General features: G+C 42.4%; 1 protein-coding gene across 2 annotated transcripts in view; it reads left to right on the top strand.

Annotated features, from left to right (window-relative positions):
- Window positions 1–13,751, top strand: part of Znf398 (zinc finger protein 398) — a 20,799-nt gene extending 7,048 nt beyond the window's left edge. For both annotated transcript variants that reach the window (XM_028784698.1, XM_028784697.1), the window contains 4 exons: window positions 7,639–7,765; window positions 8,197–8,310; window positions 9,346–9,459; window positions 12,030–13,751. In XM_028784698.1, the coding sequence (XP_028640531.1) occupies window positions 7,639–7,765; window positions 8,197–8,310; window positions 9,346–9,459; window positions 12,030–13,186 (1,512 nt within the window). In that variant the 3' untranslated portion in view covers window positions 13,187–13,751. The remainder of the gene's footprint in view (window positions 1–7,638; window positions 7,766–8,196; window positions 8,311–9,345; window positions 9,460–12,029) is intronic.
- Window positions 13,752–22,783: the final 9,032 nt, after the last annotated feature.

Below are 22,783 nucleotides of genomic sequence, written 5' to 3'. Positions count from 1 at the left end.
TATCTATCTATCTATGTATCTATCTATCTATGTATCTATCTATCTATCTATGTATCTATCTATCTATCTATGTATCTATCTATCTATCTATCTATCTATCTGGGGGGCAGAGGATTTTGACATGTCCACAACTTTACAATCTTGCCTCAGCCTCTCAAGTAATAGGATTACAGGCATAGGGCACCATACCTGGAATCTACAAGTTTTTCTTGAATACATTTTTGCTTGTTCTACGTATTTTCCTGAAGAAAAAAAACTGTAACACATAAGACACATTTAAATACTTTAATAAAGGTGAAGTCAGGTGCTTTCTAGTATTCTGTTTCCAAATGGATGCCTGAGAAGGTCTCACTAAGAACACCCTATCTCCACCCCAACCCCTGTCCAGAACACAGGGTGTTTTTAAAGGCAGAAACTACATTCTGGCATCTTGGCTCAACAGCTGCAGGAGAGCTTTGTAGAAGAACCCAGTTTGTAGCAAGCAGTTTTAACAGAAGCTAAGATAAGTGGAGGGAGTTCCCTACAAACAGGCAGTTTTAAGGAAAGATAAGATAAGTTAGCTAGGACATTTTGACTTTCGGTTCCTAGAATAAAGTTGGGTTGTTTTCTATGGGATTTTCTTTCAAGGAGATCAGATTCTAGTTAAACCTAGAATGGCTTCAACAAGAATATGAAATGGAGGAACCTCTGTACTCTCTTGCTTCGTCATAATACTTTAGGAGGTAGAAGTAATGAGTAGTTATCCTTGGGCAGTGTTAGGTTCAAGAAGCTTACAGAAGGGTGAAGAGCCACTGCCACGGAGATTGTCTTGTTAGTTATGAGATGGAGGGGATGGCTCTAGTGAGCGTGGACAACAAGAGGTCCCGCTTCAAAGGAGGAGGAGGAGCGAGCAGAGGAGTCTCAGCAGGATCCACTGGTGAGGTAGGAGGAAAACAAACTGGAAAGTAGGAGGTGCCACAGCGCTAAGATGGAAAACAGCATTTCAAGTAGAGCTGTGTTTTGCAGTTCCCTCACTGGGAGGTCTAGAAAGATAAGGACAGTGAACATGATTGGCAACACAGCTGTCAGTAGTGGTTCTGGTACAGCCAGGAAGACATAGAGACTCAGTCTCAAAAAACCCAAAGCTATCTCTCTAACTCCTTTTATCCATCTATCTATCTATCTATCTATCTATCTATCTATTAGGCTTGACCTAATTTGTTTGAGTGGCAAGATGGAGATAGAAGACAGAATACCATAGTTATAGAGTAAATAGAAAGTGAAACAAAGAATATTAGGAATAGAGTTTCTTTCTTTTTTCCTTTCTTTTTTCTTAGGTGTAAGTATAGAACTATTAAAAGTAAGGGGCAGGAGAGCACTGGCTACATTTCCAGAGGACCCAGGTTCTATTCCCAGCATTTACATGGAAGCTCACGGCTAGTTACAGGGGATCTGTTGTGGACTCCACAGTACAAGGCGTGAATATGGCACACATACATGCAGATGAAATAACTAGGTACATTTAGAAAAACTTGTTTAAGGTGGGAACAGAAGCTTGGAATCCACTCTAGGACTCCTCAGAAGCAAGCATTGGGTTTCTCCTTATCTTTCCAGAGAGATTTGTTAATACTGCAGCAGATGTATATACTGTAAACATATATACATTATATAGAGATATATAACCTTTACGTGATTAATTGTATATACTATATATGATCCATGTTGTCTTTACTTGAAATGAGGACATAACCATTACTAACTTTACTACATACAGAGTTATCCAAGGTGTCATAGCAAAGGAAAGTTCACATACTTCTCTTCATGAGTATTAGCTGGAGTCCCATTAAGAATTAAGTGCTCTGCCGGGCGGTGGTGGCGCACGCCTTTAGTCCCAGCACTTGGGAGGCAGAGGCAGGTGGATTTCTGAGTTTGAGGCCAGCCTGGTCTACAGAGTGAGTTCCAGGACAGCCAGGGCTACACAGAGAAACCCTGTCTCAAAAAAAGAAAAAACAAAAACAAACAAACAAACAAACAAACAAACAAAAAAGAATTAAGTGCTCTGATGGGGCACTTATATTTTCACTTAGTATAATAACCCTTTAAAGTGAGATCTGGTAACTTTTATTCACTATTTTACAAAGAAGTGACGGCTTGACGTTTAACCAGAGCCAGGCATGGTAGCACACACCTGTAACCCAGCATTCAGGAGGCTCAGGACCAAAGACAGCCTGATCTACTAATAAAATAGGCCAGTCACAGCTACACAGAAGTACCAACACAGAGAGAGAGAGAGGGAGAGAGAAAGAGAGAGAGAGAGAGAGAGAGAGAGAGAGAGAGAGAGAGAGGAGAGAGAGAGAAGAAGAGACACTGGACAAAAATACTAGCATGCTTGAAGCTGTGGCACTTATAAAACTGAATATGATAGCAGATACACACCATTCCAACACTCAAGAGATGGAGAGACGATCGGGAGTTTAAGATCATTAACAGCAAGTGTGGAGCTAGCCTGTGCTACGTGAGACTACCTCAAAAGGAAAAACAAAGAGTGAGAAGGCTGGACACGATGGCTTATACCTCTTAATCCTAGTACTTGGGAGGCAGAAGCAGGCAGAACTGGGACTTGATATAGTACTCCCTGCTGTGTATTTCATTTGCATATTTTGGGCCCCTTCAGATGTCCTTTGCGAATCACTTAAATTTAATCTTTATTAATAGAATCACAGTTAATTTAAAGTTAATGTCATACCTCGAGAAATGTATAACATTTAAACTGTCTTAAATTCCAAAAGCATATATAAAATAATACAATTTCTTTCAGGTATTTCCTTATGAAATTAAAATGTGTTTTGTTCTAGTTAAAACATACTGAAAATTTGGACTGGAAGATATGGTTCTGTGGGTAGAGTGCTTGCCTCAGATGCACTAGGCCCTGCTTTTAATGAATATTTTTCTTATTTATTTATTTATTTATCTATTTATTTTTAATGAGCATTTTTTAAAAAAATTGCATTTTGTCAGATGGGGCACACGCTTGCCACAGCCCATGTGTAGAGGTCAGAAGAAAACTTTTTCAGGTGTCAGTTCTCTCCTTCCACCTTGTTTTTAAGACAGAGTCTCATTGTTTCTGTCGCTGAGCTTTCATCTTGCTCCAGGAATCCAGCGTAGAGTGTCCATTGGCCACTCACAGCTGCTCCCTTTTCTTAGTCTTAAGTCTGTGAACTTTTTAAGAGGTTAAAGATGCTGAGACCAAAAGGTTTGAGAGTGTTAAGATTGTAGTTGTTTCTATCATCATCATCATCATTTTGTTTACAGATGTTTTGCCTGTAAATATGTTTGTGCACTGTGCTTGGTGACTGTTGCGGGGGACCAGAAGGGGGCCAGAAGAGGGCATTAAATCCCCCCTGAGACTGGAGTTTCACATACTTGCAAGCTATATAAGTACTGGGAATCAAACTTAGGTCCTCTGGAAGAGCAGCCAGTGCTCTTAACCACTGGGCCACCTCTTTCTCTTGCAGCCATTTCTCTAAGGGCTCAAGGTCCTAGCTCTTGTGCCTTCTAGTAGAGATGTGTCTTTTCTACTAAATACTTTTACTGTATTCTAAAGTCTGAAAGTGTTGTGTATTTTCTTACTTCATATTCTCTTGTCTCTAAGACTTCTTGGTGTCCTTTTCTGACCTTGATTCATATTTTGGGTTCTCTTCAGATCTTAAATCTAATCTGGATTCATTGCTTTCTTAGCCTTCTGTATGTATCTTGTGTCACTACCTCTACTCATTCTGTTATGGTACACAGTGTGTCCTAGCACCAGTATACTTCTTTACTCATTTGTTTCCTGGAGTACATCCTCAGACTCAATAAGAAAAGATGCATTGGAGGCATACTTCATATAGGAAATCTTTTTAATTTAATGTGGGATTGCCAAACACAGTATTATATACCTGTAATCCCAGTGCTTAGGAGACTGAGGCAGAAGGATTGCTGTGAGTACAAGACTAGCCTGAGCTACATGGCAAAACCGTATCTAGAAAAAACAAAACAACGAAACACAAGCAAACAACAAAAATGCAGAGTAACAATAATTTAATATGAGATTGTTCTTTTAGCTAGTTCTATAATTTTTGTGAAAATACTTCTTCCTTAAGAGATTTTGAGACATTTCTTCATTCTCTCTCATTTGGTTTATTGAAGCAGTATCTCATTCTGTATCCATGGCTGGCCTGCAATTCATTATGTAGACCAGCCTCAAACTCAGAGACTAAACCCAATCCCATCTCTTTTAGGGTCCTCCCACCTCTATTAGAAATGTTTGCAAAATTTCACATCTCTATCACTCAACTACCTATGATCATATGCCTTTCTGAACAGAAATCATACTTTAATTTTGGTGCTTAGGGAGAACTTTGTATGTAGTGGATATTCAGAACTGCTTTGCACTTGTTTCTCCTCTGGGTGACTGTGAGTAATGGTCCCGAAGCCCAGAGCTCTAGAGGTTCGTTTCTTGTTCCCTAAAGCCATCTTCCAACATCTTTCCTATTTTATCAGAAAATTCTTGGCAGCCAAATAGATACTAATACTTACTTAATGAAGTCAAGAGTAGTGGCATAGACCTATAATTCCAATACTCTGGAGGCCAAGACAGGAGAATCATGAATTTCAGGCCAACTTAAGATGTACAGTGACTTCCAGGGCAGCCAGGCTATATAATGAGGCCTTATCTAAAATAACAAATAAAACAAATGAAACATTATTAACTAAGGAAGTTGAGGGGAAGAACAGTAGTCTGAGACAATGCCTCCTGTGGGAGCTTGTCTATTAAGAAGGAGAGGGGCTTTTCTTCCTCCAGAACTCTCTGGGGGTTCTCCCTGGGGCAGCAGCCTGGCTCTCTTCCGCCTCCTGTTTGCTCTGAGGCGCTTCCTCACTTCTCTGGTTCCTTTGGTACTTCAGTTTTTTCCTACTCTACCTCTTCTGCCTTTCTTCTTCTTGTTGCTCTGCCTCCTCCCTGCTCTGCTCTTGTTGCCCTCTCTTGCTTGCTTTATCTCCTATTTGTTGGGATGCCTGGCAGGTACGGAGGGTTGAACCAGACTTCCCAGGATAGGACCACATCATTTAACCTCATGCCTCACTGAACCCCCACTGATTGGTGAGACGGGGTGAGTGGATGTGAGTGTTCTCTGCCTTTTGGCAAGCCTGTGTGTGAATTTGGCACAATTTGACCTGCTGTGGGTTCTGTCTTAGTAAGAAGGAAAAGGGAAAAACTTCTGGAAAGAAAATTGAAAAATAAGAAAACCAGAATTTTTTTCATAACTGTCACCTCACTTTTCTTTACAGTTTTCGTCCTGGAAGAGAGAGTGTGTTGACAGATTCTTAGAGTTCTAATGGTATCAAGTAGCTGGTGCAAGCCTTTATTCCCAGGACTCAAGGCAGAGGCCTAAGTGTCTCAGTGAGTTCATTGCAAGTTCCAGGTCAGGCAGAGTTACATAGTGAGACCTGTTCTATACAATACAATACAATACAATACAATACAATACAATACAATACAATTTAATCAACTGTCAAAGAGTAAAATAAAACTAATATCAGACTTGCAAACTGACCAAGAAAATTTTCAGTTTTGCTTGAAGAGCTTGGAGGGAACTAGTACAAAACTAAAGTCTTAGAATAAATGATGCTGCAAGGTACCAACTCCATAAAAACTGAAGTTGTTATAAACTTCAAACCACGAGAATTAGAAACTCTAGTGAGAGACTGTAGTTCTGGAATCTGGTTGTAGAAATGCAAAAGAGGGCACAGGGCTAGATATGATGAGCTTCTCTGTGTGCTTATGTTCCTTCCTTCCTTTCCTTCCTTCTTTCTTAAGATTTATTTATCTTATTTATATGAGTACACTGTTGCTGTCTTCAGATACACCAGAAGAGGGCGTTAGATCCCATTACAGATGGTTGTGAACCATCAGGCTGTTTCTGGGAACTGAACTCAGGACCTCTGGAAGAACAGTTAGTGCTTTTAACCACTGAGCCATCTTTTCAGGTCACGTTTATGTTTCTTATATCAGAATCTTGACACCAGTGAGTAGATGTAGCTCAGAGGTAGAGTACCTCACCTAGCACATGTAAGAGCCTGAGGTCAGCAGTGGGTTTGTAATGCAACAAAACAAAACCCAAAGACAGTAAAAATTCCAGTGACCTGGACTTGGTGACATATACCTGTCATTCTAGCACTTGAGAGGCGAAGGTAGAGGGACCACGAGTTTAAGGCCGGTCTGGGTTATATGAGACTCTGTCTCAACTACTAACTAAAATAAATAATAAAATAGATAATAAAATAGAGTGGAATAACTTGTTAAGTCTTCTAGAAACTAGAATGTCCAGAGGCTAAAGTGTCAGAATTAAGAGCTGAAAAAAAATTCTGCTGCTCAAGTAGAACATCTCCGAAGAGGCTGGGCTTGGCAGCACATGCTTAGAATCTAACACTCAGGAGGTGGAGACAGGGACATCACCTTAAGCCCGTCCTAGGCTACAAAGCAAGTTCTAGATCAGACTGGGCTACAAATATTCCATCTGTCAGAAACAATCCAAAGTGTCCTTCAAAGACTGTGAGAATGAGTTTGTTCCGGTTCATATTATTTTGTGTTTGTATCAGGGTTTTAGGGTTTTATTATTGACAAGTGGAACATTAAAAGAAAGGGGATGACTCTTGGTAAGTCAACCATGCTTCCAAGTTAGGCTCCACACCCAAGAATATTTGAGCAACACAATTTAAACGTAATGGCTTTGAGAGAGGGGGGTGGGGAGTTGTGTGTGTAGGAAGTCAGGGATGGATCTGTGAGGAGCTGGGGGATAAATATGATTGAAATACATTGTATAAAATTCTCAATAAAAATAGTATTTAAAAACTCAAAGAGGGCTGGTGAGATGGCTCAGCGGTTGAGAGCACTGACTACTCTTCCGAAGGTCATGAGTTCAGATCCCAGCAACCACATGGTGGCTCACAACCACCCATAATGAGATCTGATGCCCTCTTAGGGTGTCTGAATACAGCAACAGTGTACTTACATATAATAAATAAGTAAAAAAAAAAACTTTGGGCCGGAGCAAGCGGGGCCAAAGTGAGCTAGGCTGGGGAGTATTTATTATAAAAACAAAACAAAACTCAAAGAAAAACAGCATAAGCTATTTAAAACTTTTGTGTTTTGTTTGTTCAAGACAGGTTTCTCTGTGTAGCTCTGGCTGTCCTGGAACTCACTCTGTAGACCAAGCTGGCCTTGAACGCAGAGATCCACCTGTCTCTGCCTCTTAAATTCTGGGATTAAAGGTGGATGCTGCCATGCTTGGCTTAGAATATTTTTAAAGTATGTTTTAAGTTACCTCTGTTTTTTTTGTGTGCGTGTCTGGTGCCCCACACCACATGTGTAAAGGGACAAGGATATGTAGGGGAAGGCACTTCTCTCCTTTTACCATGGGCTGTGGCAGTTGAGCTCAGGTTACAAGGCTGAATGGCAAGTGCCTTTACTCACTGAGCCATCTCGCAGGCCCTGGAATACTCACTGACCTCCCTTTAGGTTGTAAAATCTAAGTAAAATAGCTGATGAGTGGAGGGAAGGACTTACCGGGTGATTGGATGCCTGGGAGGGACTGACTAACCATGTGGCTATCATTTCAGGTGCCTGTGGCATTTGATGATGTCTCCATCTACTTTTCCACCCCAGAGTGGGAAAAATTAGAAGAATGGCAAAAGGAACTTTACAAGAATATCATGAAGGGCAACTACGAGTCTCTCATCTCCATGGGTGAGGCTGAGTGAGCACCTTTTGAATGAGGTGCCACAGTCCCACGAGGGCTCACACACTTCCTTTGTCTCTAGTGTCCTCAGGCTCATTGTTCTCATACATTGCAGAATCTGGTTGCAAGCCAAAGAAGGACAGAGCTAACCTACTATGTGCATTTCCTATACATTAGTTTTTTATGTGCTTTCTTGAGTAGCTCTTGTAAGTAGTTGGAGGGCCTACTAAGTGCATTTCCTATACATTACAGTTTTTACCTGCTTTCTCGAGTAGCTGTTGTAAGTAGTTGTAGGTGGGTAGATGGGAAGAAGGACACAGGATCTAAAAGAAATTAATTCCCTGACTGTGGCCCTCAAACATTCAGCTGCCTTGTTGGCAATTGTTGTCACACTCATTTATCTCTTTGTCATGCCTGCTTTCCATTTCTCCTCTTCTAGATTATGCCATGAATCAACCTGATGTTTTATCTCAGATTCAACCAGAAGGAGGACATAGTACGGATGACCAGCCAAGGCCAGAAGCAAATGAGATTCCTGCAGACCCCAGTGAAGGTAAACAAGAGAGAAGGTTTTATATACTTAAAAAAAAAAAAAGATTTATTTGTATGAGTACACCGTAGCTGTCTTCAGACACACCAGAAGAAGGCAATGGATCCCGCCACACAGTGAAATCAGAGATTCTACCCATACAGGTTTTGCTCTAAGGCACACATGCACACAGAGCTAAATAAAAGTGTAAAAGTGAGGATATAAAGAGAAGGTCCTAGCCGGGCGGTGGTGGCGCACGCCTTTAATCCCAGCACTTGGGAGGCAGAGGCAGGTGGATTTCTGAGTTCGAGGCCAGCCTGGTCTACAGAGTGAGTTCCAGGACAGCCAGGGCTACACAGAGAAACCCTGTCTCGAAAAACCAAAAAAAAAAAAAAAAAAAAAAAAGAGAAGGTCCTAAATGAATAAAATGTTATTCATCAGAAATGTGATCATTATAATCACGTTTCACAGGCACGATGGCACAAGCTTAGCTTCTCAGAAATACAGGTAGGTCAGGGATCGGGAGATTAGGAATTCAGTGCCATCCTTGGCCACATAACAAGTTTGAAGCCAATCTGGGTTACATGAAATCATGTCTCTAAAGGAATAAAATAAAATGAAGAAGTAGCAGTAAACAGACGTGGTGGTGCACATCTGTTCTAATCCCAGCACTTCAGAAGCAAAGGCAGGTAGATTTCTGTGAATTCAGGGCCAGCTAAAGCTATACAGCAAAAACAAAAAAGAAAAAGAGGAAATTTTAAAAAAGATCAATAATGTTATGTTCAACAAATGAACATGGTTATATATTACCTTTTAAAGAGATTTATTTATTATTTTATGTGTACGAATGTTTTGCCCGAAATGTATGCATGTTCACTACATGCCCAAGAAGGTCAGAAGAGGCTGTTGGAACTGCAATTACAGATGGTCGTGTAGTTGGAATCGAACCCAGATTCTCTGCAAGTACAACAAGTGCCTTAACCACTGAGCCAGCTCTCAACAGTTTCACCATCTAATTCAAGTCCCTGAAGACTACTCTCTCTTTTTCTCCACAAATAGAGCCTGGTCTTTCAACCTCAGATATTCTGTCTTGGATTAAACAAGAGGAAGAGCCTCAGGTTGGAGTCCCCCAGGAGTCTAAAGAGACTGAGCTGTACAAAGGGACCTATGCTGGTGAGTAACAGAGAAAACAGAGACACTCGGATCCAGCTCATACAAGGGGAGACTGAAGAATGCAGCTAAAAGGTGCTAGAAAGACAAGGAACAGCAAGAAAAAAAGAAAGATACGGTTAGCCAAATTAGAAACAAAACCAAAAGGCCACCAAGATAAATTTTAAGTAGGCAAACACATTTTTAAAAAACACATTATACACAGATCCGAGAACAGCTTGTGGGAGTTGGTTCTCCTACTACATGGGTCCTAGAAATTAAGCCCAGGTTGTCAGGCTTGATGGCAAGAGCATTTACCCACTGAGTCACCTCACCAGCCTAGAAAACCTACTCTAAATTAGAACTGTCAGGGCTGGGTATATCAGTGAGAGAAGTGTGGTTACATGCACAAAGTCCTGTGTTCAACCTGTAGCACCATATCTAAAAAACGAAACAGAACAAGATTGCCAGGGAAAGAATAATAGGTGTATGTAAATGAATAAAAGCTACGGGAGTTAGAAAAAGAGAACATTTGGAGATCATTCCGAAAGCATAGACAGGGCAGAGCCAGGCGTGATAACGGCCTGTATCCCAGTACTCAGGAGGCGGAAGTAGGATTACCTTAAGCAGAAGGATTGCCTTAGGCAAGAGGATTGTCTGGTTTCACTAGTAAGTTTGTGGCCAGTCAGGGTTACACAGCAAGACGCAATGCCTCAGTCACCAACTGTTCAGAATGGAATAGCACAGAAATGGGGAACGGGCTAGAGAGAGCGGGCAATGGAGAGAAACGTGTTAGGAGAGTGCACATGGGAATAGTAGGAGCCCTCCCTCAACAGAAAGGAAAAATAACAATAGGCAAAGAAACATGTTTCCTTCTATAATGAGATCTGGGGCCAACTGTGATTTACCTCTTGGATTATAAGAGAGAATTTTGACCAATGAGACGGCACCTGTTGCCAAGCATGTCCAGCTAAGTTTCCCAAAACTCACACGGTGAAAGGAGAGAGCCGACTCCTACAAGCCACCATCTGTCCTCCACATTTGCAGTATGGGTGCTCATGCTCCCCTCCCACAAGATAAGTGATGTCATTTATAAAAGAGTGAAGATGTAGTGTTTTCATACACTGTGTAAAGTTTACCCTTGTATTGTTTAAATGCTGATTTCTCTGCCCTCACATCTTGTTTCAATCCAGACATGGCTTTGTTATGTTTACTCTTAGAAGCACCATCTCAAGTTTGTATAAACACTGCTCCTCATTCATTCTCTGCCTTGCCAATAAAAGCCAATGAACCAATACAGAGCGTTGGAGAGAGAATAGGTGGGACTTCCAATTCTAGGAGGGGAGGGGGGGGGCCAGCGCCGGGTGGGGGGGGAGGAAGGAAGGAGCCACAACGGAAGTGGAGAAAAACATCAGGAGAAAGAGAGAGGAATCAAGTAAGGATGAAGATTTTTAAGTAAGATAGGAATATATCCTGGGAGGAAGCCCGACTAGCTTGGAGGTTTAGAATGAAGTAACGATTGTTCAGTATTTGGTTTAAGGCAATTTTAATAAATCTCAGCCTCTCTGTGTGGTTATTGGGTAGCTAGTTGGTTAAGACATATAGCCACCAGATTAATTCACTGCTTTCATTTATCTTCAGGATAATTCCTTTTACAAAAGAGAATCTGAAGGTCAGGAGGGACTCAGTTGTTTATATAGCTTGGGGGGTGTTTGTTTGTTTGTTTGTTCTGTGCCTCTGTTTCTTTAGATTCTGGGGAGTGCAGCTGAGAAATACAACAGTTTCTGCTCTTTAGAAAATTTACACCACAGACATACACACCAATCTAAGCATGTCTGTTTTTAGGTGCAGGAGTGAGTGAGATGGCTGACTTAAGATGTTTGAGCTTTGGGAAAACATGTGTCAGTTTTAGTTTAAGTATTTAGGTAATGTATAACCAAGGATTTGAAAATCCAACCTGTAGTTCTATTACTTTAGTTCCAGGCTAGACCCAGCTATGTGGTAAGTTCAGGACTAGACTAAGCTACAAAACTCCATCTCACCACCTTCCCTGATCCCATCCCTAGTCAAAGAGTGTGAGGACAGAATGGGCCTAAAATATTGACTAATTTGATTTAACTATGATTTGGGAAGACAGGGAGGGAGATGGGGAACACTCTGGACAAAGGAGAATAAAATGACCAAAGATACAGAGGTGGCAGTGTGTTCTTATCTTTGGGAAGATAGAATCAACATACTTCAGAAAGGGCTTATCTCATAGAATTCAGACTAGGAGTCAAAAGTCAATTTTCGGCCCTGACACATGAGCAACAGAGAAAGTTATTGAGTAGAGGTGAAACATAAAGAAAATAATGCAGGGAAGATTGGTGCCAAAGCTATTCCTTTACAAAATGGAGCACCAAAGTACAAGTACAGTCTTACATTTGTAATGATTTACCATGCAGCCTACTGGTGCCTAGTTAGTAAAGAGAGCCCTTCCCCAAGCTTATCTGAACAGTTAGCTGCTTAGAGCAACCTGCAAGAGCTGGGCAGGAGTGTGAGGGGCACTGGTCAGATGGCTGTTGACAGGTGTAACTCTGAGTCCCTTCTTTCAGATGAAGAACTTGTCATCAAAGCTGAAGATCTTGCTAGAGCTTCCTTGTGTCCTGAAGTTCCAGTAGCCTTCTCTGCTCCACCACCAGCAGCAGCCAAGGATGCATTTTCAGATATAGCTTTCAAAAGCCAGCAGTGTACACCCATGGCACCTTTTGGGCGAACAGCCACTGACCTGCCTGAAGCTTCAGAGGGACAAGTGACTTTTACTCAGCTAGGAAGCTACCCACTCCCACCTCCAGTTGGAGAGCAGGTGTTCTCATGCCACCACTGTGGCAAGAGCCTCAGTCAAGACATGTTAATGACACATCAGTGTAGCCATGCAGCTGAGCACCCCTTAACCTGTGCCCAGTGTCCTAAGCACTTCACCCCTCAAGCAGATGTTGGTAGCACCTCCCAGGATCATGCCAATGAAACCCCACCCACCTGCCCTCACTGTGCCCGGACATTCACTCACCCCTCACGGCTCACGTACCACCTCCGGGTGCACAACAGCACTGAGCGCCCCTTCCTCTGTCCGGATTGTCCCAAGCGCTTCGCTGACCAGGCTCGACTCACCAGCCATCGGCGAGCCCATGCTACTGAGAGGCCCTTCCGGTGCCCACAGTGTGGTCGTAGCTTCAGCCTTAAGATCAGTCTCCTGCTTCATCAGAGGGGACATGCCCAGGAGCGCCCCTTCTCCTGTCCTCAGTGTGGCATTGACTTCAATGGCCACTCTGCGTTGATTCGTCACCAGATGATCCACACAGGAGAGCGTCCCTACCCATGCACAGACTGTAGCAAGAGCTTCATGCGTAAGGAACACTTGTTAAACCACCGAAGGCTGCACACAGGTGAGCGGCCTTTCCAGTGTCCGCACTGTGGCAAGAGCTTCATCCGCAAGCACCACCTCATGAAGCACCAGCGCATCCACACAGGCGAGCGACCCTACCCCTGTGCAGTGTGCGGAAGGAGCTTCCGCTACAAGCAGACGCTCAAGGACCACCTACGGACCGGTCACAATGGAGGCTGTGCGGGTGATAGGGACCCTTCTGTACAGCCACCAGACCCACCTGGTCCACTCTTAACTGCCCTGGAAACCTCTGGCCTAGGTGTTAGCACTGAAGGTCTAGAATCTAGTCAGTGGTATGGGGAAGGGAGTGGAGGGGTGGTTTTGTAGATCTGAGACCTGTTGGTTGTTTATGTTCACAGCAGAGCAGAAAGTCCAGGAGAAAGCCCACAAGTTCCGAAACCTATAGTAATTATATCTTTTACATAAAGGAATTTGAGATCTACACTCAACTAGAGACATGCCTGTGCTTTGGAAATCCACAGCAGTACAAGAATACCGTATTTTGAAAACCGGAAGCGAATCCAGCACCCCTGCCTTGTCAGATACCACAAAAGCAGAGTTATAAAGCAAGATATGGCTTCTGATCATCCTGTCAGAGTAGCAGAGTGAGTGCAGACTGCCTCTAGGTAGACACAGGTGCATGGGAAGAGCCCCAGACCTCGAAGCCATCAGGAGCCTGCGAATGCTCAGAGCCTTCTCTAATTGCTCAGTGGTGAGATGATTGTTGAAGAATGTGCTTTAGCCGCTTGTTATGTTGCCATGTGTCTGAAACCAGCTAAGCTCTGTTCATACCAGTGTAGTCACCTTTCCCTGAAAAGTCATGACTGAGGCTGTATTACTAGGCCTAGATTCTGTCTGCTAATACATTTTGTTTAATGTTGATGAACAAGAACTCTGACTTTGATAGCTTATTTAAGGGGACAGTTCTTAGCTTTTCCTAGCTTAATTGGAAACGTTCAGACTTGTGGCATCTGTTAAGAATAGAGAACTTCACCACAGCCCTGGTTAGGAAATTAGGAGGAGAGTTTTCTCTCCAGGTTTAGGAGCTAAAGATCCCAGAGATCCCAGGCACAACAGTGATCGCATGGCCTAAAAATTATATCAACTCATCCCTTATCTTTTCCAAGCCAGTAATCTGGCTTTTCCATTTTTGATGTTTGATTCTCCTTTTCTCTTTGGAGACTGGGTCTTACTGTGTATCCTGGCCTGAAACTTTGCTTTGTAGACCAGGCTGGCCTTGAACTTACAGATACCTGCCTGCCTCTGCCTCATGTTCTGGGTGTACCACAATTCCCAACCCGATTTTCTTTACAGTCCTCAGCAGCAAAGATTCCAGCACTTTGTCAAGGCACCAAGCACTTCAGAAAGTACCGCTGAGCTCAGGGCTTTTGTTCCATTGGTAGTATAATGCTCTTAAGGAAAGGATTTCTACCTTGTCTGCCCCTGCCTCACTGAGAGTGAACAGATCAGAGAACTCTCTCAGCCACCAAGAGCTAAGTATCACCCCTATCTTACCTGTTTTGCTGTTTTTTTAGACAGAGCTTCACTGTGGAGTCCTGGCTGGCCTGGAACTCAGAGATCCGCCTGTCTCTGTATCTGGAGTGCTAGGATTAAAAGCATGCTGTCATGCCCAGCCACCTGTTGTACTTTGAGGGGTCATGGCTACCTTATGTTCTTTTCTTGGGCTTTCTTAGTCATCTGAGAGCATCTGAACCTAGTTCCATCCCTAAGTGTCTGTGCAGCCAGGTGCGTGTCTCTTTTCAACTCTCACATTTTTATCACCAAAATGAGGCTGTTGAAAGAAAAGGTGAGTCTCTTGAGACCTTAAAAAGAAAGAAAAATCATGTGATACAGTTCTCTGCCAAAATCCTGTCCTTCCTTTGGCTTCTGTCCAGACAAATCCAAATGAGACAGGAAAACCAAAGCAGAGAAACCTATGTAGAAACTTGGTGGAAATTAGCTTGCCTTATTGTTCTGCTCTTAGTGAGTCCAAAAGCAGACAGAGAGTGTAGAAGCCTACATTTGAGACAGAAAGCTGTTAGTTCCCACATCCCCTTTTTACCTCAGAGTCTTCTGTGATGTCTAGAATGAGATCTGGAACTGCTTACACATGACACTTTCTCTATAGGAAGGGGATGCTTTCCCCTTATTACTAGGCCCAACCTTCAATCTGCATAGCTAATGTAACCACAGTATGAAATGATGTTTGCCTAATTAATGTGCTCCTGGCAAAGTCTGTCTGAACATGTTGGTCTTCAGGATAATCACACACATAAAACTCTGTTTTGTGACATTAATAATACCAAGGATCCTGGGAGACATATGTCAGTGTGAGACCTGGTCTGCTGTCATTACTTTCAGCTGTAGGCAATGAAAGTCCCATGGATGGTACCAGATGACAGTAGAACCATACTATATTGGGATAAATATAGAGCCAAATCCCCCCAAATCAGGTTTCCAGGTTCATTAATGACCCTTAGGGACCTGAATGTGAGATCTGCACCTGAGGGAGAGTCAAAGCATGACCCTCAGGGTGAGGGAAGTGTTTGCTAGAGCTGAAGGAGCGATGCCCCCGAACCTGTGATAGATAACATCGAAAACTCCTCTGAGCCCAACAGACTTACCAAATGCACACAGTTAGTAATTGGAGGCCTGTGTGCCAGAGTGCTGCAGATGCGCCCTAATGTCTGTTCTGTAAGGAGCCATAGCCAGCAGGGATCTAAACTGGCCAAACGTGAATTATAGTTCAGCCAGCAGGGCTCTAAACTGGCCAAAAGTGAATTATAGTTCAAATAACAACTGAACAAGAGCCATAAAACCAGCTGGGCGATGCTGCTGCACACCTTTAATGCCAGCACTCACAGGAGGCAGAAGCAGGAGGATCTGTGTATAGAGGGAGGGAGTTCCAGGACTACACAGAGAAACCTGTCTTGAAAAACAAAAACAAAAGCCATAAAACCAAATAAAAGGGAATGTGCAGGGCCATCCCAAAAGCATAAACAACATAAACATGTGGGATCCTAATATCCAGTCTGGCTGAAAGCAGGGACCTCAGCTATTATTGTATCGTCATTTTTTCCCCATTAGCCAATCTCCTATCAAGTAGAACCCATTTATTGTCAAAAATTCAGAAATGGCTCATTGGAACTACCATCTAACAAAAGTTTTCAATGAATAGAATCTTCTTGCCACCTGGTGCCTCGAGAGAAACTATACATTTAATCTTGTAATTAAAGAGGCACCTGGAGCCTGGTGCTCATGACTGACCAGTCCCTGTAGAGAAGGAGAAACCCCAGAAAAGTCCTATTCATCTGTCTGACCCCTATATGGAGGCACAAAGACTTCCTCAGAGTGTATTGAGGAGTTGGCACCAACCAAATTTACTCTTTGCTTGCTAGATTTATTTACTTATTTATTTTTAATTATGGACATTGGATGAGCCTCAGGTTCTGCCACAGATATGAAAAAATATATATGTAAGTTGGTTAATTGTTTAGAAAGTGAAATATGATTGATCCCTTTCTACTGGGTATTTGACAATGGAACCACCTTAGTCATGAACTCTAGAGAGAGCCATGCTCTACATTACTTCCCTCATTAATGAACTCTACAGAGTTTCTGGTAGGGACTCATCTAGGCTTCTCTTGAGATGCCTAGGCCCTGTGACTTACGAGACAATGGCAAATACTATCTCAGTCCCAAAAAGTCTCATTGAAAAAAAAATACCTAAGTTTCTTTATCCATTTCAATGGGATGGAAGACCCAAGTTTATGCCATAATTCTTAAGAGATGGGACATCCCTTCCTTCCTCTTATGCTTTGGCTTCTTAGACAACAAAGCAGCCTCTGCAGTTGCCTAAGTAGCAAGGAGACATTTTCAGATGAGGATCTGATGTTGTTATGTACGTATATGTGTTTGAATTGATATTTTTGACCCTTCAGTCTGATTCTCTGTAGCAAAGAATCAGTCTCTTATCATACGGGACATACACAGCAGCAGGCTGTTCTTTTGTCAAGTTTCAGGGTTAATGCTCATCATGCATCAGTACAGTATTGACGGCTAAGAACAGAGCTTCTGATGTCAGACCTAGATTCAAGTCTCAAGTAATATGACATTATTTTATCTTCTGAAAGGTAAATTTTGTTTATAAGGCATCTCAGAGGTATTAGAGCTTAAAAACAGCCAGGCTGAACTGCAAGTGGCAAGTGTGATGGCTTACACCTGTTATTCTGGCACTTGAGAAGCTGGGACAGGAGGATTGCTGAGAATTCAAGGCCAGTAGAGCCTACATAGGAAAACCTTGTTTTTAAAAGTGGGAGGAGATGAGGAGGAGCCAGAGAGATGGCTCAGTGCTAAGAGCTTTTGCCCGAGAACCTGTGTTCAGTTCCCAGCACCCTCATGGTTATTTAAGGGATCAGATGCTCTCCTCTGGCCTCTGCAGCCACTAGACATGCGTATGGTACACATATATGCATGTAGGCAAAATACCCATACACGAAACAAAATCTTTTCTAAAAAAATTAAAGACAGGTGGGTTCACAGAAATTCATGGTTCACAGAAATACATGGTTCACAGAAATACATGGTTCATAGAAATACATGGCTACTAGCTGACCCAACCTTTTGCACATACTTAATATGATCTCTTATTGATTTCTTTCCACACCTACTAGGCTCCATAAGCTTCTGATGCCATCACTCCATGTGGCTCTGATTCTCTCATGATTTTTCTTTCTTCTCCTACTACTCTTTTAAGCTTTTTTAGATTTTATGTGTCAGTATTTTGCTTGTGTGTATGTATGTATGTGCACCATATACATGCCTGGTGGCTGCAGAGGTCAGAGAGGGTGTTAGATCCTGTAGAATTGGAATTATGGATGGTTGTGAGCCACCACATGGGTACTGGAAATTGAACTTGGGTCCTCTGTAAGAGCAGCAAGTGCTCTAAACCACTGAATTAAAAAAAATTTGTTTTGGTTATTTCTGTTTGTTTGTTTTTTCAAGACAAGGTCTACTAAGTAGCTCTATGCTCCTGGAACTCACTCTGTAGACCAGGTTGGCCTTGAATGCACAGAAATCTGAATGCCTCTGCCTCCCAAGTGCTGGAATTAAAGCTGTGTACCACAATGCACACTTTAAAACAAAGAATTTTTTTTTTTCGAGATAGGGTTTCTCTGTGTAGCTCTGGCTGTCCTGGAACTCACTCTGTAGACCAGGCTGGCCTCGAACTCAGAAATCCGCCTGCCTCTGCCTCCCAAGTGCTGGGATTAAAGGCGTGCGCCACCACCGCCTGGCAAGAATTTTTTTTTTATTCTTCTCTTTTATATTACATTCTGAACAGAGTTTCCCCTTCCTCCTACCCTGCCAGCAACCTTCCTGCCCACTGACCACTCTTCCATTTTTCTTCAGAAGAGGGCAGGCCTGCCATGGATAACATGGCATATCAAGTTACAGTACAACTAAACACCACCCCTTATATTAAGACTGGAAGAAGAACACAGTAGGAGGCAAAGGGTCCCAAAAGCAGTCAAAAGATTCAGAAGACAGCCCCTGCTCCTGTTGTTAGGAGCCCCACAAGAAGACCAGGGAACACAACGATAACATATATGCAGAGGGCCTAGGTCAGACCCATGCAGGCTCCCTGACTATCAGTTCAATGTCTGTGAGCCCAGGTTAGTTGGTTCTGTGGGTAAAACAAAGACTTTTTTTAAAAGAAATATATTCTTGTAAATGTTGCTAAGTTTTTCTTAGTGTAGATTCTATAATGGGAAATCTAGCCCAGCTCCTCTTCCCATGTTCGTCTTCTCTTAGTTCAGTCAGCTGCAGTCAGCAGTAAGATTCATCTGGCCTCGGCACCAGGGTCTGTGGACTTGCTGATCAGGAATGGGAGCGATACAGTGTTTTAGCGCTGCCAGAAGGGACAGAGTCTGTTTATTGTCCAACCAAGGTTTCTTCTACTTCATAAGCACTGTCATAAGACCAAAGCTTAGTGTCCTTGTTCAGAGAACCTGGAAGATGCTGCTTCTCTTGTGAAAGATGTCACTTGTCACTTCAGGTCGAGCAATGGAGACGTGTATTCTGTTCTGACCCTGCTCCCGTTTTTCTTTGTTTGTTTATTGAAAACAGAGTCTCACTTGTGTAACCAAGATGGCCTCAAACTCACAATTTTGTCTCTGCTTCCTTAGTGATGGAATTACAGATGAGTTCCCCCACCTGCCACCTCCTCCTCTTTATTTTTGTTCTTTTGAGACAAGATTTCATGAATCCCAGACTGACTGCAGACAGGGTCTGTCGCCTACATTACTTTGAACATCTGATCCTCCTGCCTCTCCTTGGTTCTGTGGAGCGCGGGGGATCAAACCCAGAGCTTTGTACATGTTAGGTCAACACTCTACCAACTTAGCTACATCCTCCAGCCTCTTTCTCTTTTTAAAGAATTGACCAGAGTCATAGATATAGGATGACTTTGGTCACCTTGATCAGTTAAATGTCCCTCCATATCATGTCTATGACCGCCAAGGAAGGCAGATGATACAGCCTCATCTGAACTGCCTCAAAAGCAGTGCATTCCTAGGTTCTCAAGTTAGTCAAGCTACATTCCAAATAAAGGGCTTGATAAAACCTCAGTGAACTATGTGGATTTGTGCTTATTAGCAAACCAGTCTTAATAGGAAAATCTTGAAATTGTCCTAAGAAAAATGGGACTGGAGACATCTCTTTAGTAGTTAAGAGCAATTGCTGCTCTTGTAACTCTACAAGTTTTGCCTAGCATCCATGTTGGGAGCTCACAACTGTCTGTAAAAATAGCTTCAGGGTTGCAACTTTTGCAAGCAAACCTTTTTAGTTGGTTGGTTGATTTTGTTTTGGATTTTTTGTTGCTTTGTTTTGTTTTTCAAAACAACTTTTCTCTGAGTAACCCTGGCTGTCCTGAAACTCGCTGTGTAGATCAGGCTGGCCTCAGACTCAGAGATCTTCTTGCCTCTGATGTTTCCACCAGCACTACCCAGCAAGAAAACTTTTTAAAAGACAGTCTCATTAGCCCAGCATAGTCTTGAACTTGACATACAGCTTGGGATGACCTTGAACACCTGATCTTCCTGTCTTCACCTCCCAAGTGCTGGAATTATGGGCCTTTACTACCACATTATATACCTCATATAATATTTGTAAATGTAAGTAAATGTATGGAGAATAACAGGTCAGAAAGGTGGCAGGCATATTCCTGGAGACTTGGTTTTGTTTAACTAAACCAAACAATTCAAAATTAAGTATGTACAGGAACTAATATATGCCAATTAGTTCTTGGCTACTTGTTTATAACTTAAAAATTAAAAATAGCACAAGAATTGCAATACCTACTAGCCAACTTCAGTGCATAAACAGGATAAACAGTTACCAAGGATAATTAAACCATCCTTATGTTACTAGCCTGTAGGACTTAGGATTATGAGCTTGTGGGGTAAGGACAAGGAGATGTACAAATGACTATTGCACTAGTTTGTTCTTGGCTGAACATGAGAATGACCTGGGGGGCCTTAGGAGATATTTAAAAGCCAGGGCCCATTCTGAAATGCCTTCATTGCTCTGTGACAGAGAATGGATTTATTTTTTTCAAGTTCTTTCAAGTGATTGCTGAGTGCCCATGAGAATTAGAAGATCACAGAACAAGAAAGTTAGTTATTGAACTGGAAATAACATAAGTTAGCCTGCTTTCCTGGAGCAGGGAGTAGGGCTTAGAGAATAAGAAAGGGTCTTTGACTCCATAGTGTGAAGCCATAATTTGATTCCAGCCACACACATTCCAGCAGGAAGGAAAGTGGCCCTTGTTTCTTAATCCCGCTGGCCATATTGGCAGTCCATAGCCTTTCTTTTTTTTGATTGTTTGTTTATTTGGTTTTGTTGCTGTTTTTTGATATGGCTTCAAGGGTAACCCAGGCTAGCCTCGAGCTCTTTATCTTCCTGCCTCAGCTTCCAGAGAGCCGGGATTATAGATGTTTAATATCACATGTGGAGAGACTACCTGTTAAGTTAGGCATGGGGCAATATCAAGATAGACGTATTATCCTCTTTACTTAGCTGAGAGCAAGCCTAGATATTTACTTTATCAAGTAAATCTCCACTTGTCTCTCTCTGCTAGTACTGGGATCAAAGAAAGGCGTGCATCCCCATATTGGCAAATGGGTAAGAGTAACTACCTTTCCTGAGTGCCTACTATGTGCCAGATATTAATTTATAATTTTTCACTATTAAAATAGACTAGCATACCACCTATTTATATAAAATATGGGAGGTTTGGAGAGCTTTGGGAAACGGTAGATAAATGTTCTGAAATGTATGGGACCTTTCTCTTGTCCTCTCCTGCATCCATTATTTCAAATACACTGTCCAGAGCACTAGCTGTAGAATTTTTAGGAGAGAAAATGGAAAACAGTCAATGACCACCTGACAGATCAAGGGCCAGGCCTGAATCTCTGTCTTGTAAAAAGTGTATATTAGCTATGATACTTTAACCAGTTGTCCATTTTTTCCTCAGGAAGCTCATAGTTAACCAATGATTGCTAGAGACTGCTCTAACAAATGACCGGACACTCTCAGTGCAGGCTGTCTTGCAGCTTGGGGTATCTCAGCCTTCTCAATCCCTTGGTCACTGGAGGACCTAATATAGGGTCCATAACCAATGTAGCACCAGCAGTTGCCCCATTGTGCCCTTGTTTTTCTTCCAGAAGTGTACCTTAAGTCACCCCATACCCTTCTGCTTGTATAGGTTTTTGTGCCCTGTAGTTGGTAGGCTTGGTGGTTATGAAATAATGTTAACATGATGAAAATGTGCATTTGAACCTGCTTGAGTTTTTTGTTCATATAAAACTGTGAACTGGACCTCCAGCCTAAGCAGAGACTCTGCCGCACAGTAAAGGTGTGAATGGCTGTGTCGAAGTCCACCTGCAGAGGAAACTGGATTAGACACACTGTGTTGGTGTCTTGCTGTATAAAAAGGAACACTGCTTATGACTCACTACAAACTTAAGAAGGGACACAGTATTCATTTTACCCTGAGAAGATAGCTTAAACACTTGGGACTAACTTAGTTCTCTGTTTCCCATCTCTAGAAAAGAGGAGACAGAGTTGATATCCCATAGGTCAGAAAATGTCTTCTCAGATGTGGATTGCTGGTAGAAAAGCATTTGCAAGGAGTGGACTTACTCAGTTCCTCTACTAATAGTGGACATGATATTTACAACGAGATACATGCACTGGGATGCATCCACAACCTGTACCCAGGAAACAGGGAAAGAAGTCACCCGCTTCTGGAGCATACCCTTCGCTAGCCTCGAAGCTTCTAGAGGATCATACAAGTCTGTGAGATACTCATTTATATATCCTGGAAGCATACCTAACAAAGCACTTGATAACTGTCCTTCTGAAGATTGCCCCGCTGACACTCCACTCCTCCTCATAGCCTCATACTGTTTTCAATTTTAAGTGTAGTAGAACTCATGGCTTCCACCAGGTCTGAGTTTCCACAAGGTGATAAGCCTTGGAGAGCTCAGACTCAGACAAGATAAGGACTGGTCGTTTAGGAAGACAAAGTAGACAATATGCTACAGATAACTACAGGGATTTATCTTTGGTGAGTAATTACCTTAAAAAAAAAAAAAAGGACTGGCCTGGAACTAACTATGGAGACTAGGCTGGCTCTAAACTTCACCTGCCTCTACCTCTCAAGTGCTAGGAATAAAAAGTGTGCACCTGGGAAAAGGGTTAGTAGTAACTGACAGCCTACTATGTGCCAGGCTTTAGTTCCTAGTTGTTCAACATTAAAATAAGACGGACAAACATAACATGTCTCCCCCCCAATCCCCCGTTTAGAACATAGGAGGTTCAGAGACAGTAAATGTTTTCACAGCCAGTGGCGATGTTGCAATT

Source organism: Grammomys surdaster, unplaced genomic scaffold (genome assembly GCF_004785775.1).
Source record: "Grammomys surdaster isolate TR1022 unplaced genomic scaffold, NIH_TR_1.0 124726, whole genome shotgun sequence".
In the NCBI taxonomy this organism is placed as follows: Eukaryota; Metazoa; Chordata; class Mammalia; order Rodentia; family Muridae; genus Grammomys; species Grammomys surdaster.
Note: the sequence above shows the minus strand (reverse complement) of the source record. Positions and strands in the feature narration are given on the sequence as shown.